This window comes from Strongylocentrotus purpuratus, unplaced genomic scaffold, assembly GCF_000002235.5.
Source record: "Strongylocentrotus purpuratus isolate Spur 01 unplaced genomic scaffold, Spur_5.0 spur5_scaffold_5, whole genome shotgun sequence".
NCBI classification, from domain to species: domain Eukaryota; kingdom Metazoa; phylum Echinodermata; class Echinoidea; order Camarodonta; family Strongylocentrotidae; genus Strongylocentrotus; species Strongylocentrotus purpuratus.
In genome coordinates, this window is record NW_022145611.1 from 12,316,882 (window position 1) to 12,336,517 (window position 19,636).

General features: G+C 36.5%; 1 protein-coding gene across 1 annotated transcript in view; it reads left to right on the forward strand.

Annotated features, from left to right (window-relative positions):
- LOC100892685 (H2.0-like homeobox protein) overlaps positions 1–8,460 on the forward strand; it is a 10,524-nt gene extending 2,064 nt beyond the window's left edge. Inside the window, exons 2-4 of the mRNA XM_030998581.1 lie at positions 40–283; positions 7,325–7,704; positions 7,884–8,460. Coding sequence (XP_030854441.1) covers positions 40–283; positions 7,325–7,704; positions 7,884–8,138 — 879 coding nt within the window. The 3' untranslated portion in view covers positions 8,139–8,460. The remainder of the gene's footprint in view (positions 1–39; positions 284–7,324; positions 7,705–7,883) is intronic.
- Positions 8,461–19,636: the final 11,176 nt, after the last annotated feature.

Sequence of the window (19,636 nt, forward strand, 5' to 3'; positions counted from 1 at the left end):
ATCATTTTATCACAACAGATTATAAACATCGCATCATAGGCCGATGGAACGGTGAAACTAACAGTCCCACCCGAAGCTAGCAGCGAACTGTACGGCCATGCAACGGGGAGATCGGCCGGTAGCAAGCATGCAGCAGCGGCCTACCCGAGCCCGAGATCGTCGTGGAGTAACACGTCGCCACGCCCACCTGGACACCCTGCAGGCAGATGGGAGTGTCTGCCTGGTTATGCTGAGGCCGGGAGGGTTGGCTGGGTTGCTAGGGATCATTGTCCAGAGTACCACGGTTAGTAAACCAAATAATGTTTAAGTTTAATACACTGAGATCAAAATAAAACGATGATGTTTCCTAAGAGCACGTAAACTGATATCTCAGTAACATCACATAGTCGATCAAAAACGGACTCCAAACCGACAGATTCTTGGCAATTTGGGGGTTAATGCAATTTATTTTCTTTTTAGTGCCGGTCTCGTTTGATCTGACTGGGGAATTTATGGCTAGAAATAATTGGTGATACAATTCATTTGAAAGCAAACCTCTATAGACTACCCGCAAATACGTATACTATTCTCCTCTTAAACACTCATTAACTAATAATGACACTATCAATTCACCCCTCCGTGACAAAACAAAATATTTATTACATCTGCGACCGTTCTTTCTCATTTAATGTACAGTGCCGACAGCGATATACTGAATGGAAAATGCTTCCATGGAAAATGATGTAGTAAGTCTAATCTTGTCTTCTATCATATTCATTATTCATAGGAAGGGTATGTCATTCAAAAGAATCATTTCAAACTCACAGACTATCTAATAACAGCAGTGACGTGGCAATGTGGGCTAATAAAACATTTAAAAAGTTGAATATAATGTTTCATTAGGTCAACCCGCATAAATATAATTATTACGCAACTTTACGCCTCGGATACTTAAAAAATACATGTTTATGTAATTTTTACAAAGAAAAATCTCAGTCTCAAATTTACAAAGAAATGTGCAAGATATTTGCATGTACTAGTATACTAGTATAGTTTGCACCCATCCTTTTAAAAAGTTGGAAGTGTGTTTCTCATCAATGGACATCGCTCTCCATTTCACTGTCAGTGATTCGATTTAAATATGCATCACATGACCAGGGATGATACACAGTCGTCATACAAGGGCATACCACGTGCATGGTTGGAAAGGAACGCGACTTCGAATCTTTGCTATGTGGCAAATACTGTCACTTTTCATCAGGAGAGGTGTCGCAGATTGAACTATTACGGACATCTTTTCATTGCGAAATTCGGTTGACGAGATCAAGTATAAAGGGAAGACAATGATTGTACTTGAAACAAAGTCAGAGGCCTAACGCCGAGAGAGATATTACATTACTCTGGCATTAGATTCGCTGTTGGATATATAACCCTAGGTTGAAAGGAATTTGGATGCTGCTTCATTTAACTTGACATATTTTGTCATCATGCTATTCTTGACCAAATTTCTAAAGCAATAAGATGTTGGTAACGGCAATAATTTGAAAAGGTGATGGTGACGAGTACGAAAAAATAGAGGGTATAATTTTCTCCTTTATTCAAGCATGTAAGCTTTCTAGTCAGACTAAAATCCGAATCGGCATCAAATCGTAGACAATCGTACTACTGCATGACGTCACTACGGTTCTGAGCCGATTTAACCTCTTTAAAATTATATTTTATTAGTCACATTAGTCATATTATTCAGCCTCGATCATTAAGATATTAGAAATTTGAATTTTCATATCATATGCTATAATGACAATTTCTTCAAAATGAATCGTAGTCAGGTTCTATAGTGTGCGGTGGCTTTAGATAATTACATTTTTTGTTAGTAAAAACTTTAAAAAGTTAAGAAACTATTATTTCGAAATCATTGATGCCTTTATACACTCAAATATGATGCGATCGTTAGGCCGGTATCTCCGCAAGGCAAAAGCACGACACCAATAAATTTGAAAGATTCTAATCGTCGAACGGATGATGAGAATTATGCTCGGAATCTCGTTCATTTTGGTGGTCGTGGACAGGCACACGCTCCGCCAAGTCTCCCGTTTCTCTTCTTTCACCTTATCTCGACGGCTCGATTTCTTTCTCTCTTTCACCTTGGCACATACCACCAAAGTATTAAAGGTATCATGCCCGCCGCTGGCCCGGTAAAGCACCAGAAGGGGCGACTGGCTAAAACACTCATATTATTGCCAAACTATACATCTCAAAAAAAGTTTTTGCCAACTCCCGACCCCCCCCCTCCTGGAGATGAGTGTCCATAAACTGTTGACAGCGAGTATGACGCATTGCATTTTTATTACATCATATTGGAGAAAGAAAATCACGTAGAAGAAAATACTGCCCTATATAGACTTGGAAGTTTTCAAACATTACGCCCCCCCCCCCAACTCGAAAATTCCAGAATCCGCTCCTCGTTGTCAGTGAATCTTTACGCACGTTCGGCATTATTGCCTCGTTTACTGTAGGAACATGACAAAACGTGACTCGAATGTTGACTTTGAAATCAAGATGTCATTTTATACCATAATCACGGCAGCCCATTGAATTCGGATGACGATGACATTTGACCGGCAACATTCGAACATACCCACGTACATGTATTAGGTTCTACCAATGCTGGGGATCTCCATGTCGAGTTTCCTCTTACTAAAACGCTTGTGACTAAAAAGTTCTTTATTTCCCGAGCATTGGTAACTTGGGTAACATGGGTTCGATAATCCGTGAAGGCATACACGTAGTATCCGACATTTCAGTGAAAGCAGCATAGCTACATGGAATGATTAAAATAGCATCATTTTCATGACATCGTTGGGGGATATCGTACAAATCTTTAAGTAAATCAGAAGAAACGGGGAAGAAACTGCCTTCCCATAAACTGGACTATTGCATTTACTTATTTCGAACTGTGTCGTACCTTGATCCGTACGTTCCTCTTGCATTTATGTAAATCCACTACAACTCATTTTTTTACACGCAAGAACAAAGAACCACAACAACCTCTATTTTGGAATATTTTGTTTCGTGCAATTACCATGCACTTATCATCACCCCTTCCTCTCTGATAAGCATCAAACAAAGAATAGATAATATCAAAATTGCAGTTCTCGGCAGCCATGTTGCTAAGATATTCAAATTTTTAAAAAAAGGAAGCTTAAAAGCTGAATTCTAATCATTTTGTTCAGTCAGATAATACCGCAAATAGAACCAATTCTTTGTTCCTCATCCCGACCATCATTCGTGATAAAAGTCGGAGAGCCGGATAAACAAAGGAAATGTTACGGAACGATATTGAAGTATAATTCCTATAAATTTGAACTTGCTTGCTCTGTTCGTCCTCAAACAGTCATCATCACCCATTTATCGCTATATCTAAGTTACTGTATCCGTCACCCTCGGTCGGCTCCTAATGGCCATTACCTGATGACATACAGACATTCCAAGAGACGCGCGGTGGCATGGCAAGGGATCGAGGATGATATCAAATTTGGTGTAGAGTGTCGTGGTTAGCTGGTGAAACGGACTTTGGATGCTATAAAGTTTGGTGTTGGTGTTTATAGCATTGCTGTGGTTGGCTGACGAAACGGAAAATAGATGCAATCAAGTTTGGTGTAGGGTGCTCATGCCGGGGTTAGCTGGTGAAACGGGCTTTGGATGCTATAAAGTTTGGTGTTGGTGTTAGCATTGCTGTGGTTGGCTGACGAAACGGAAAATAGATGCAATCACGTTTGGTGTAGGGTGTTTTGTTTTGTGATGAAACGGAATATAGATATTAGGTTTGGAGATGAGTGTTAGTATTGCTGTGATAGGCTGACGAAACGGAATATATAGATGATACCGAATTCGGTGTATATAATGGTGTTAGTCTTGTCATTATTGGGTGATTAGACGGACTGAAGATGGTCTCACGTTCCTTGTTATGGGTTAAAAGCGTTGTTATTGTTGTTGGCAGATTATATGAACAGAATGTCAAGTTAATTTTAGGCAATATGATTTTATGAAGTTCGGTGTCGGGTGTTACGCAGTTGTGGTTGGGAGAAATGAACTGTGGAGTATTAATGCAGTTCGATAAACGCTTCGAAATCCGGCGTTTGATCTAAACACAAATGGCAGAAAGTTGCAATAAATGGATTAATAGAGTTCCCAAAATCTATTTCCCCCTGTCAATTTATATGGGACAATGCCGCAGTACCCATACTTCCGAAGTTTTTGAAATTTTCTTCCAGTATTTATTCCCAGTTAAATTTTTCATTCAAAAAGTAGCAAACAAATTTTCTTAACACAATTTTTTTTTTTTTATTCAATTACTTCTATTCAAAGAAAATTTCACTGTGTGCTTCTTTTTTCTTAAAAATCAGATTTCTTGGGCATTTCACTTCACTTTAATGAATCAATACTCTAAGAATTCCTTTTAAAAGACATATTTCGATTCGCTTTGATTTTTTTCAAGTTATGAAAAGTTTTCAGAAACAAGTGATAAAAAGGCCCTCATGTGATTATCTTTTTTCGGGGGGGGGGGGGGGAGCGGGGGAGGGTATATGGATGGTGCCCATAACCGCCTCGTCGGCACATGGTGATATTAACGTAATTGTTGTACTTACGCACGATCGCAACTTTACTTTCATAAAATCAACTCGAGTGCAATTCAACTACACTATTGTATGCCCCATAGAAATCATGTTTAGATTACGAAGTATGTCATTGTGGTGTTCGCACATTTCAAATGGTGACGTACAAATCCATTTAAAAATGACTTATGATGATTTGTCGAAAGTAGCTGCGACTATAGGCCGTGTTTTTTTTCTTCTTTTATAACATGGATCATTTTCAAGCGATCCTGAACCTGGCCCCCTCTCTTGGTCAGACTGTATGACTTTTATTGGGCATGGTAGTCGATGTCCAGCTCGGACTACAGGAGCCAGCCCATCTTGATTACTGAACTCAATAGCGAGCAAAAACAAACAGAGGCCAGTATCACACCGGCCGCAGTACACCGTGCGTACAGGAGGGTGGATGCCGGGGAAGATTGGGGGCTATGTTATCATGAGGAAGGGGGTCTAAATGATCAATATCAAAAGGTCGCATAGCCAATATTTAGATCAATATGAGGGGGAGGGGTTACGCCACATGAGATGCATGGTATGTAGATGTTTTTGACCCGAGGCTTCAATCATGTCTACACAGTAACGCAACATTTCCTTATCAAGGCGTATCATTTACATTACAAAATGTTTTTAGCATTGTCCAGTCTCTATGAAATTCAAAGACAATACTTTCAGGCAGCGAATACAGTAGACCTATTTTGCAAAATATAATAAGAAACAGATTCATTAATATTTTAAATTAATCATCTTAGTTGCTAGTTTTGGAGGATATAGTTTTTTTACAAAATCGGCATCAAGTGTCGACAAGCACAATAGACGCCTAAACATCTTCAACATGTATAGAGATTTCTCTTTTGTATGTTAGACATTTTTTAAGAACCTACTCATTCATATTTTCCATGTAAAAACAATTCCTATTGCGATTAGAAAACAAAAGAGGATAACCTGAAAACTTGAAAAATTGTCTTATTCCTTCAACAATAAGACAACTAATATTGTGACACGAGCCTCGGAGAAGAAGAAAGCACACCCTCCAGAACGAAAATATAGGCCTAAATGGTGCTAAAGTCATGAAGAGCTAAATGATATCATTCTAGAGAGCCAAAACTATTTTAGTTTAATATAGCGATAACGATTACAGATATTTGATAAAATGACAGCGCCGGAATCTCTTCTTTGAAGCAATTTCCGATCGCAATATAATTCTAATCGCTTTGCAAGACGACTGATATAGAAATCAAGATCAGTAGTTCGGAATTCATTTCGTCTGACACTGATGTATTGTTTCTGTTATAGGCTGATTGTTTAAATACTTCGAGACGTTTAATTAGACGGGCCGGTCTAAACATGCGAGTATGATACTCCCATCGGGACGGGAAGAGGCTCCAGTCAGCGGCGTAGGGGAGCGGACTATGGGCCGCTCGTACTGATAGATTTCACGCGTCTTTATGTTTCAAATGACAACCCATTACATGACCCGAGCGGTGTCTATTTCACGTCCTGAGAGTCGGGACCAAGAAGCCGAATAGAGTGTCATTGAGATAGCGAGACATCGTGGCTGATCTCTGTTTGTGATATGACGTTTAGCGATGGTTTAATAGGCTTTAGCCGACTGCATAACTGTCAGCACGGTGAGCCAAAGCAACCCTAGCGTTGATCGAGACGGGCAGGAATCAAAACAATCATCAATCAGTCATGATATTAACACAATAATAAATCAACGAATTTATCAATCAATTAATCAGTCAGTAATCCTTAACCATCAGCTAATTAAGGAGGCGATGAAAGGACAGCTACTCAAATGGAGATATTAAATAAGCATATACATGCAGATAATACTTGGAATCATATTCATTACATTATACTATTACCAATGATTACTTTGCACAATAAAACTTAAACACCTACTAGTACAACACGGGAGGATTTTTATTTTGTAGCTTAATTTAGAATATCATATCTAGAACATGATTAATACCGGGCAGTTAATTATCTACAACAGCCGCTTATTGTTTTGGGCGATACCTTGTTACTTTTTCAAAGAAAATGGGTGGGTGGGGTGAGAGAGAGAGAGAGAGAGAGAAAGAGATGGTTTCGCATGTGATTTATGAAGGTAGCTTCTTAAACCGAAAGTGAATACGGTAAAAATCAAAACATGTGAACGGGAAAGAAAAATGCATTATTTCCTGAATAACAAAGCAATAGTTAGATTAGACATTTTTCCTCATATTGCCATAAATTATTATATCAAAAATATTGAATTCTTTATTAAGACATAATCAGTCAAAAGGGCAATTAATATCTCTTTTTATGAAAATTGAAACATAAAAACTTTCATAGGTCCCGCGTTAAGAGCTACCACATTTCCGCACTTAATTCTTTTGGTTTCTGAACACGCATATTTTGTTTCCTTTTGAATTGTTTGATAGCCTAATTACCCGCCATAATGTGCAGTTTCATTGAACTTAAGAAGAACCATACGCATTCTTACACAAAAGGTGTTCCAGGTATTGCTGTTAGTGAACCCCGTTTTACCAAACAGGTGAAATTCCTCAAAAGTAAAGAGGGAACAAAATATGATTCATGTCTTCGGCTTGAATATGATATTGTTTAATTTGTTAATGTAAATATCTGATAGCATCCACATCAGTTAATGTCTTGTGTTTTTTCTTCTTCCCTTCGTTTGACAACAGACAACTTCCCATCACGACACAGTCCCTACCCGTGGACCCGAACCTCTGACCCTACCATTCAGCATTGCTTCCAACTCCAACCAACTCTGCCACCTTCGCACCCCACCCTTCCACGGTCCTTCCACCAGGCTGCATCAGCCTCGTCGATTCGATCGACCTTAGTGCAGGACAACGGACAGGACGTCAAGTCCAATATCGGTGGCAGCGGTGGGATAGTGGGGAGTATATCGGGGAACCACAAGCGCAAGAGGTCTTGGTCAAGAGCAGTCTTCACAAGTCTGCAGAGGAAGGGCTTAGAGAAGCGCTTTGAGATCCAGAAGTACGTCAATAAACCAGAGAGAAGGCAACTTGCGTCTGCATTGGGCCTCTCAGATGCACAGGTAAGCATTTTTCCACGATTGATGACCAACTTCAAATCATTTACAATAACTACACTCAACTGTATGGCCTATAGGCTACCTATTTTCATATACAGGATGTGCTCCAATAGTAAAGAAGTTGTGTTCTAGGATCTACATTAAAATGTACCCTAATTTTATACATTTTCTTTTTTTTCTAGGTGAAAGTATGGTTCCAAAATCGCCGTATGAAGTGGCGTCACACTCAGCAATTCAATCGGCCACACGACATACCGGAAGGGCACACAGAAGACATACAAACGCAACCACTAGAAATGGTTCACCACATAAATCCAGAAAGTGATGATTCGAACAACAATGACATCGAGACAGAGGATCAAATGCGAGAATCGAGAAAGGTGGAGTTCGGAGATAGCAGCTTTGCTGATTGCAATAGCAGTGATGAAGACATTTAACAATGAAAAATATATTGGCAAACATCGGTTCTGTCCAGTCAAATTTGTGCATAATAATTATCAACGACATTTGCACCAAACAGACTTTGGCATATTTTCCAATTTTTTCCCCGCGAACGAATAAGAAGGTATGAACAATGAGGGTGTTCGTAAATGAATTTATGTCTCTCAAAAATCGAAAAATCAACTCAAGGGCAACTCCAATGCCATATTGTATATTCTGTAGAAATCAAGTTCGGATTACGTAATACGTTATTGTACTGTTCGTCCATTTCTAAAGGTGATGGACAAGAATATTACAATTGCCTTAGTAGTTGCGATCATATTAGGGACTTTTAGATTTGCACAACGACAACGTGGATTGCTACGATCGACGTCCTTTTAATGCACTGCATTATATGGACGTCACACGTATCAGTCCACGCAAATCTAAAAGTCCCTATTATTCTCGTTAGAACTTCCTATTTCCCCGTGTCACAAATATAAAGTTATTTGCGGCAATTATCACTTCAAATTCGTTAAAAACTTCACCAACTTCTCGAACCAACGACGTTATTTTTTTACGTCTTGCGTACTGTCATCGTCAGGTCACCCAGAGGAACGCAATCAATCACCGACGTTTCCTGAATGTAAAATACACCAATCAACAGCAAATGCACCATGTATAAGATTTCTAATGTCCTATTTCACAATGCTCTTTGCATGCACTCACCCGTTTGTACATAAACCTTCAATTTTTAATATTTCTGCACATAATATGCATCGCGCACACGCCATCTCGAAAGACATTAGGGAATTAGTTTCTCAACCTATCGCTCATAATTATTGACTACAAACTATCCACATGTTCAAAGGAACAAAGAGAACACACGACCAAAGTATCCACGACGTCATTAAAATATAATTTTTTGTTTATAAGCTTACAATGCGAGGCATGATTTATGTAAATACATGGACATACGAAAGAAAACGTCAGTCTTTGGTTAAATCAAAATAATTCCTCTTCAACATTCAAGAGGCAAACAAAGTCATAATTTCCTCCAAATAAATGCTATGAAATGAAGCATTAAGTTAAAGAGCCTAATGGTCTTCAAAAATAAATATTCCTTCACATCAGTGTCACGGTCCAAATTAAATCTACCTCATGTACATGGTGGGTGTCGATTGTAGAGTTCAGTACCCGTGAGAATGTACCCTACTCGATTACGTTTCATTCAAACTGGTATTTTCTATTTATTTTTAGTTTTGTATCCGATACTTTTACTACATTGTACTGAGTTTTTGCCGAAAAAAACCTTTTAATTAATTCTCGTTCATACCATTAAATCCTTTTCAGCTCTTTGAACCTTGGGGCAGATTAGGTCTTAATTGAATCATGCACATTAAACCGTTCTTACCTTCACCAACACTACTACTATTTTTTACTCTTACTACTTCTGTTACTACTACTACTACTACTGATACTATCGCCACCACCACCATCATCACCACTACTACTAAATACTAACACTCTTAAAAAGACTGGGTAATAATAATTATGTGCCATATGAGGGGAACTATATATATCCACCCTACTTCAGGCATTTTTAACCTAACTTGGTAAACATTTTGCCCATTTCGCAGTTATTAATTAATGCAGTGCATTTCGACCCTAACTGGACAATCATTATGTAATACTCAAGTTTGGTAAAGAAATGCTCAAAGTTAGTCGGATACATCATCAACCTCGTGCTGGGCCACCCCCCCCCCCCAATATACTATTTCTACTATTTCTACTATTATTACTACTACTACTACTACTACTACTACTACTACTACTACTATTACTTCTACCACTACCGTGGACATGGGAGCTGCAACAACAAATTATATTTCTTTCTTTCTTCCTCTTTTTTTTCCGGGAACTGATCAGAAAATATAATGGGTGATTATATAAACAATAGGGGCACCAATGGACCTATACTGCTTTATGTGTTCATATTATGTAAGGTTTCTGTACTACGTCGACAACATTTCTACCAATGTTACCGTGTACGGGCATGATTATTTTAAGCAAACGTTTTTTTTTCTTCTGTATTTCAACAAATCGATAAATAATACGGGCATACGTCCTATACAGGTATTATAAGAGTCTCGGGGACAATTTATTCATATTTTATTTTTTGGTCTAGTTTTGTTTTTCTTTCGCACGTAAAATTCTAATAACACATTGCAATCTTCTGGAAAAGAAAGAAATTCCTTCAGGGCAAATATAAAACGACAGAAGTATCAATAAAATGAAATTAGAGAAGGTGCTTGCAAATTAAAAATTTAATTAAATTTAACCTGAAAATGGGACCATTATCAGACCATTATCTGATTTTTACTTCTGATAGAATGATTTATAACTTCCTTGAACTAATAAAAATGATCTATGAACTTCATTGTGCTCTATTTTATTTCACACACAGCGAGAAGTTTGAGATATTGGATATCCATCTAATAAAAACTATTTCAGTTCACATTTTCAATCTGTGGGATGTTTATGTTTCGTCGTAAGTGAAGGTGTGTGGGGTCTTTTGATATGAGAAAATCCATACGTGAGCACGTGAATGACATGTCTTCAACCAAAAGGGACCAGATACAGCGGCGCAGGATCCAGAGACCCTGTTCATCTTTAGAAAAAAACCTCAGTTCATTTATTTGAAAAAAATTACCAGAAGATACAAACAAAAACTAAATAGAACAGACGTATTAGCATGATAAAGGGATAACTAACATTATATTGCGTCAGTTTAAAGCAACCAGGTGCCATGTTGTTTCAGATAACAGTCAAATCAAAGAAATCCGACGTGTTGATTTTTAGGGATTTACAAGAAATGTATATGGGCTTTAAATGGTTAATAAAGAATCATCCGAGATGTGATACATTCATGTCAACCTCCCGGGGGTATTACAGGCAATATTAAACCTCCGGCGGCGGGGTAATGTTTACGAATGTTTATGATTTGAAGAGCAGGAAACTACCTTCATCTATTTGACCTATTCCAATAAATAACAAAATTTACGCGCTAAACGCGTGACAAATGAGATAGTTTCGGGAACAGTTCTGGTTCATATACAGACGTAGACGTCCATGATATAAAACAAATTCGATTCACTATCCTTCCTCTTCATGAACCGTAGGTGCATCTCGTTTCATAATTTTGGAAGTAGGCCTATACAAATACGACATAAAAATAAGTTATTCGGAACTTCTATCTTTATGCAACGCTCGAGTCACCTAGGTAGTCTGTACCCTACATAAATTCTTGTCTGTTAGTGTGTGTGTATGGTCAACCTCGCTTCATTAATGTTGAGCAGAAAATATTCTGCTACATGTATTGGCAAAGAGATGAAAATACACGAGATGAGACAGTAGGATGCCTGTTCGTTTGTGTTTGGGGAGCTTCAGCCTATAACGATTCTGATTTATTCAGAAGATAAAGAGGAATGTTTGGGGGTAATTATTTAAAAAAAGTTGAGAAGTACAGGTTACATGACATTATCAATGGGGAAATATGGGAGAAATGAGAAACGACTTCTCCACAAAGATTAAATTCCTACGATGCATATCACTAATGCAGTTATGTTATGCAAAAATATACCAATAAAGGCTACCTGACCTTGTAGAATATTGCAAAACATCGCGACAATAATAAACATTAATGACATAGTTTTTTAATTTTATGATGCCACGTTTCATGGACGGCATATTTATATCAAAAATTATTATACCTGTACGTTTTGTCCAATGTGCGGGCGAATTAAATAATACACGCGGACATGTGACCCCCACCCCAACACACAAACATACACGCCGTAGAAATTGCTTTCGGCAAATTCTTAAAACCGATAACTTCATTTATATTCAAGCTTAATTATCTTCTTTTTTTATAATTATTTTAATGACATTTAATATGTTTTTCGTTTTTTCATTATTACAATTTATTTAATATTTTGTATTTGTTATTACTATCATTATTTTTTATTTTATTTATTTATTTATTTGTTTATTTTATGTATTATTATTATTATTATTTATTTTTTATTTTTTTTAATTTTTATTTATTTATTTTATTTTATTTTTTATTTATTTTTTTTATTTTATTTTATTTTTTTTTTTTTTTTTTTGGGGGGGGGGGACTTGACATGTGGCAAAGTAGATCAGGCATTCCCATTCATAACGGAGTAGCAACGTCCGTTAAGTGAAATTGATAGCTGGCTGCACCCCATATTCACACAAGTTAGTAATCAATTTAATAGGCCGCCGATACACATTGATTTTATGGATGATAATAATTTTGAGGTACATGTAATTGTTCTCAGAAACCATTTATTTAGGCATCAAAGGAAATTGATGTTTCATTGATGAACTCTTAAAATAGTTTCATGCCCACTGCATCCGATTAACGTCTGATTGACAAGCCCATAAGAATATTCAATTTCACTACACTCCTTGATGACGGGGAAAATATAATGGTACTTTGATCGTATAGTTTTATCAGGACCAGCAGCAAACAAGTAAAGTGTAATGATACTGGTATAATGAAATTGTAAAAGTATCATCTGTTAGAATAATCTCAAAATGTATACACAATCAAGCGATCAGCTTGGATAAAAGAGGAGGTACGAAATCTAAAGAGAGATGGAGATAGAAGGAGATACGGGGACTGGAGGCCGGTACATGTACGTGTAGGCGATGGAAACGATATGGGGCAGAATGGGAGACAAAGGAATAGAGGCTTTCTCACATATGACGCGGTAATATGTGGACAAACCGTCCCTTTTGCAGCCAACATCAAATTCTGTAGAACTTTGCAGGAATTATGAATATGTCATGTTTGTCCTATCTGTGAAATTTAAACATTAGCAGTGTCCTATTATTCAAATTATGCAAGGAAACCTGTTTACTTGCTAGAATTCACTGTCAGACACTATTGAGTGACTGACTGGCTTTTTTTTTGGGGGGGGGGGTAACATACATAAAATGAGCTGTAAGGGTATATGAGCATTAATTTTGTCTACATTAATAACCCACTTCTTGTTATGGCCAAAATTAAACTGATTGAAACTTTGCGCGGCACAAAACGTACGACCATTCGGTACAATGGTCTGAAAATCAGACTATGATTTACTGACTGAGTAGCACTTAAAGGTATTACAAAGTTTTGGTATGGGGTCATAAATTCAATTCAAATAAAAATATTGGAAGCATATGCGTTCCTACAATATTCATTGATCGTTGTCGCGGTTGAAATCGAGTCTGAAGTTATGAAATTATAAATAATAAACTCTTTATGTTCGGTCAAGATATTAATTTAGCTTTGAAACAATGTTTCTTGACTAAAATCGACCGATTAGCTATTCCCGTTTGAAAATTATATATCACAACTACATATTCTGAGATTCTGATGATATAGGCGCTATTTGAAATTTATCAAAATTTACCGGGAGCACCGGTAAATTTTTGTATTCAATTTTTCTCGAAAACAGAAGTGTTTTAGGGGCTAATTTTTTTAGTGCTTATAAAACATCCACAGGGGCATCCAAATATATCAAAATTGTAAAGATTCACTATCCACCCAATTTTCAAAATTTCCCAAAACTTTGTATTACCTTTAAGTCGATTCGACAACTAATAGTCGTTATTTTCCCACTTAAAGACATTTTCAAGCCCCCCCCCCCCTTTTTTTTTTTTAGGGAAGTTTTAAATTAGTATTATCTTTCAAATGCCGTTGGAATTTAACCCTTTTCATTTTTGGGGCCTGAAAATGAGACATAGTACCTTTAATGACAAACACACAAAAGGGTGCGGGCGTGCGAAGAGAGTAAAAGAGCATTCCTTTTTCCAGATTTTTCCTCCTCGTGTCTCTTTGGTTTTTCGAATAACAATCGAGATTCTAATCACTTAAATAAAAATGTCCGTGATAATATCCCATAATTTTCCCGTTCAACAGTACGCATCCTGCATGAATATTTAATTGGTCTACAAGGTCATAGCTACGGGTTCAAGACATCTTAGAATTTCTGATCAAATTGCATTTACTAACAGTTGTGTTGACCTCGGGGATGAATAATTATATAAAGCGTTACTGTTATCAAAATACGATTATTCGTTTGTCCGCCCGCCCCCCCCCCCCCAATAATAAAAATCATGTATAACTTGATGAATTGACTTTGCTGGTTATAGGCCTATTCTTCAATTGAGTGCATCACCGATTGTCAAACCTACTCATATCTCAATGACGTACTTATTTTAAATCTTTCTTCTTTCTCTTAATTTGTTGGCAAAGGCGAGTAATATTGGTTTATAAATCGAAGCCTCTTTTTAGTAACGCAATCGCTCATTTATTCCCTTTTTTTAACTGCATAATTTAAATTGTGAATAGTTAAGTCCTACATTTCACAGTTACGTTTAGATTTTCTAGATGATTTAGACATCTACGTACGGTGCCGCCCCTCCCCCATTACCTGATCTTCATTCCTCGTACCTCTATCAATTTCGAAATAGACCATCTCCTTCAGACACATGAAAAGCTCGACTTATTACGGTTTATTGCCTTGACACGTGAACAAGACTCCACTATAAATACAAGTACCCCAACGTGAAGGTCACGGCTTCTAAATAGCGATCTAAATATATCATCCTTTCTCTCTTCAAGAACGTCTCCTATAGAGCAGTGTTGGAGACTGTGGACCGTGTGGGAATGGACACAATTATGATCTGAGGGATCAATTATCACACCCTCGTCATCTCCCCAATTTAAAAGCTATGAAATGATTTCTGTAAGTGTTGAATAAATCGAACTCGACAAACTGCTATTCAGGACGCGCAGGCGACGACATGCGCCGACAAGACGCAGGCAAATTCAAGTTGGCGTGGAGTTTGTAACCCAAAATCAGACCAATCAGCGTGGCGAGTTCTTGCCCCAGGGCGGCAAGCAAGAGATCATCAAGTCAACTATAATTGATTCTTTAAATATTTGTGTCTCTCTCTCCAGCCATCGCCTGCGGGTCGTGCGATATTGAATTATGAGGTTTTATGACGCTGTCAGGGCGCGCCGCGTGAAGTTACAAACTGACTGTAAACGAGATTTCAATACAAATATATATTGTTTGTAACGGAGTGCAACTAATTCAGTATAGCCCCATTCTTGTCATGGTGTTTTTACTTTTTTCATCAATCCCCCAAAATATAGAAGCAATAAATTTACAGCACAGCCAAGTTGTGTTCTAATATTTCATAGCAATTAGGGTAACCGACTTTCTAGTCCCTAATTCTACAGCACAACACACTTGAGTCTGCACTTCTGAGTATCGCGTTACGTTTATCGAAAGTGCGACTGTTTTTCTAGTAAATTGGCCTCATTTGGATATCGCCTTTCAGTGCTATATTTGATGAACTGGTAAATTGTAAAATGCACTGGTACCTCTATCAAATAATATCCTGATCACTATTACTTACAGGATTTATCAGCTACCATAAAATAAAATTAAAATAAGAACATGAAAAACAAATACTATACCCGTCGGGAATTCCTGTTTTTACAGGATTCACCGGAAAAGCGCAAAAGTGTACAATAAATTCTCTCGAGTTAATTGCATAAACTATTATATTAGAATATCAAATACATAAAATATAATATTTTATCGTCACAAATGTGCCTTCATCGCAATGATATTTCTCTACAGTCCTTTTATGAGAGAGAAAGAGAGAGAATTTGGAGGGAAAGAGATGAAGAGGGGCGATATGCAACAATTCTAAGCGAAAGTTGGAGGGGGGGAGGGGGAGGGGAGGGGCTTGGCTTTGAACTCCGTCTGTATGAAGAAGCATCAACCCTAAAGATAGAATATAACCTATCAAATTCGAAAGAAAACGGATCACTCTGGATCCAGTTCCATACAGTATTAAGATGATAAATACACTATTACCATACTAACATGATATATTTAATTTGTTTAGAGCTGAATACAAAATTTAAAAAGAAGATACTACTTTATATCAGATAATAATAATACAGCATATATTATGCGCCATCGATCTAGTAAACTATTCTGAGGCGCAGAGGGATAGAATTAGAATGAGATACATAGAGAAATGAGAAGGGGGGTGGGGAGAAAAGAAAAGAATAAAAAATGCATAGATGTACATTCAACGTATAATAAACTAAAATAACATGCGACCATATATGACTTAAGATTCTTTTTAAATGTTTCTGGGGATTCTAGTGATCGGATCCTCAGTGGAAGAAAGATGAAGGAAACATCCCTAATATCGGACGGATATTTCATGGACTACTCTTACAAACAATAGGTTTTGTGCAAGAATTAATGCTATAAAATCCCCCCAAAAATGCAATCGTGAACATCATCATACAGCAAAAAAATTGGAGTCCATTACCATAATTATTACAAAAAGTAATCCAGTAAGTTGCTTAAAGTAACATATTTCTATCGACAATTTAACTGCAAATACCTAAACATGGTCTTCTTTCTTTTCTTTACGACCAAACGATATTGCATTTTCATTCGCATATCACAACCAATTACAAGGATATTTGGCTTTACACATGTCCAAGTCTTAAGTTTCATTATCTACTTTGTATTTCCAAGTCTTAAGTTTCATTACCTACTTTGTGTTTCCATCTTGTTGATAAACTTTGAATTTTTCCCTGAACTAGGCACTAATCTACGCACATTATATAGAGTAATTAAAGCACACATCAGGAGACTCTTTGTTCCTCTTCGGGATTTATTTCCTTGACAACATCACACTGACTGGTAAGCCATTTACATGCAAGCAATACAAAAATAAGACATGCTACAGAGTTAAAGATATCAACTTAGCCTTTCATCACACAAGTTCTTGGATTTTTAAACAATTATAGCTAAATCTGCAGTGAGTTTCTGCATTAGAATAAATCACAACCCAATACGGATATCTTAAACAAGTAAATAAAACTACTGAGTTCAAAGATAAAAAACACATTTGATGAATTTTCCACTTGACTGAAAAGAATGAGTAACTATATGCCCAATCAAAAATTTTCATTAGTTCCTATATTTGACCTGTCCAATGACATGGTAGTTAAAATTCAACTTTCTTGAACCATCATGATATACAAGAGATATTTCTTCTCTGATTAAATATAAAAGGTCCCTGAAATGCCCCCCCCCCCCCCCTCTCAAAAAAAAAATCTTCTTGATGGCAGAGAAATGACTGAAATGAATTTCTTTTAATTTATTAACTCATTGCATTGTATTTTTGAAATCATTGCAACGAATTAAGTTACAATTAGCAGTAAGATAAATTATATATTTCATTAATTGTGAACTTTTTCATGAAATAGCAATCACATTTTGAGATATTCTCTATAATGAACATAAGTTATGTGATTAACAAACTATTATCTGTAGCAATGCAACTTGACATCAATAGCAATATAATATTACGTATCTTGTAATTGTGATCAGAACTTTCAAATATAACAGAAGTTACGTTCATTACATGTATACCACTTGTGCTCTACAAATCAGACTGGTATGTTCTCACAGATGTGCATGTTTAAAGTGGACAAATATGAACAATAAAATCCATGAATGTCAATGATGCTAGTAAAAAGTCTAAAAACTCATTATGTTTTTTAATACATAATGCATATTAATTCAGTATTTGCTCCTTTCCTTCTTCATAATACGATGCAAATAGCGTTGGCATTTCCTTTCTTCAGTCATTAATACATGCAACTCCAAATCGCTTTTACATTTTGGCGTCATATAAATGTCATTAAAGAAAATCAAAAAGCATATTTAAAGCACAGAGCCTCTGAAAATCAGCTCTCAAATTTAAAATCATAATTGAATGCGTATGTACAATGTAATAACATACTTAACTTTGAATGATAATATCCAACAATTTTAGCGACACTTAAATTTATGAAGCTAATGTTGATCAAGTACAATTTCATGGTCAGTTGGGCAGAGGAACAAGACAAATACACAGTAGTGATTAATATCAACAAAGATGACGCTAAATTTCTTTTTTCAACTAAAACTGGTATGACAAACTCTGGGAAATTGTTCCATTTTGTCACAACAAAATGGTCATATCAATACTTAGTCTCAGTATTACATAACGAGCACATTCATTATTACAGAGAGTAGCAAAAGCCTGAATTTTGTGTACTGATATCATATCAATTACATTGATTTGAAATCTATAAATAATCTTGATGCAAAACCTAGTTGTTGTATGTTAGAATCCTTCCCCCAGATGACTACAACCTTGAAAACACAATGACTGTCCTTCTTTAAAAATGAAATTTGATACAGCAAGAACTATAATATCAGATTTGTAAGAACCTTACTAATAGCTCTGATGGTTAGCTCACAAAGGCCTATGGTGACGCATGCTCCTGACTTTTGCGTTATGATTAGGTGTAGATTAGGTTTGGGGTTAGGGTTAGGGTGAGGACTAGGGGTCGAGTTAGACAAGTTGATAGTGTTAGAAATCGCTGGAGCACATATCATACACTAAAATATCTCTTATACAAATAATGACAAAGTTTCAAGGGACCAACATTTGAAGGATTGGTAATGTATTACATGTATTTACAACAATTACTCAAAAAATTTGGCTTTATGGCTTTTTGATCCACTTGCAAACAAATCTTTGTCTAAACTTCTAACATTTCATCCAATGAAGTCATTGAAAGGCTTTTGTTTGGTGCATTGTACCAAAGACAGATGTTGCACGCACAAAAAAATTTAATAGCTTGAAAAAACCTTTTTCTTCAAATTTGCCAATGTCATTACTATTGTTGGCCTTCAATTGAACCACTATCACAATATTATTTATAAATACATTCCTTTTTAAATTGATTCTAATTTTGCCATTTCACCCGTCAGTCAAGTGTACTCGTATTCTCAGAGCCAAGCCTAAGTACCATATCATTAATATCATTTACACTTTGTACTTCAAAATCTAAAGTAAGGTTTCTGATGAAAGAGTGTGCTGCCAGAGCAAACTTTGTATCTCATAGTGAAGAGGTCTACTTCAATACTGTCCATTCGAAGCATAGGTAGATATTTGTTGGTAAACTTATCTAAACTTCATTAATCTCATTTAACGGGATATCGTATCAATCTGAGATCTCCAGAAGTGATTGATCCTTTAAGAAGAAGGAAAAAGACCGACAGAGGTATGGACATGAACACTGTCACTGTTAATATTCCATAAAATGTTGTAGTTTTATAATTGTGTTGCTGTCCAAAAACATGACTGATTGTATACAGCAGGCCATGCAATTGGTAATTTTAAATCTCGAACATGTCCGGAAAATACACTGGAAATACTGCTGTCATAGGTGTTATTGTATCTCACGTTTTTGGTCTCACAGCAATATTATTTACTGCAGAATCCTAGCAGCTTACATATACCATGTCCACTGTCAGTTCAAACTAGAAGGCTACCATAG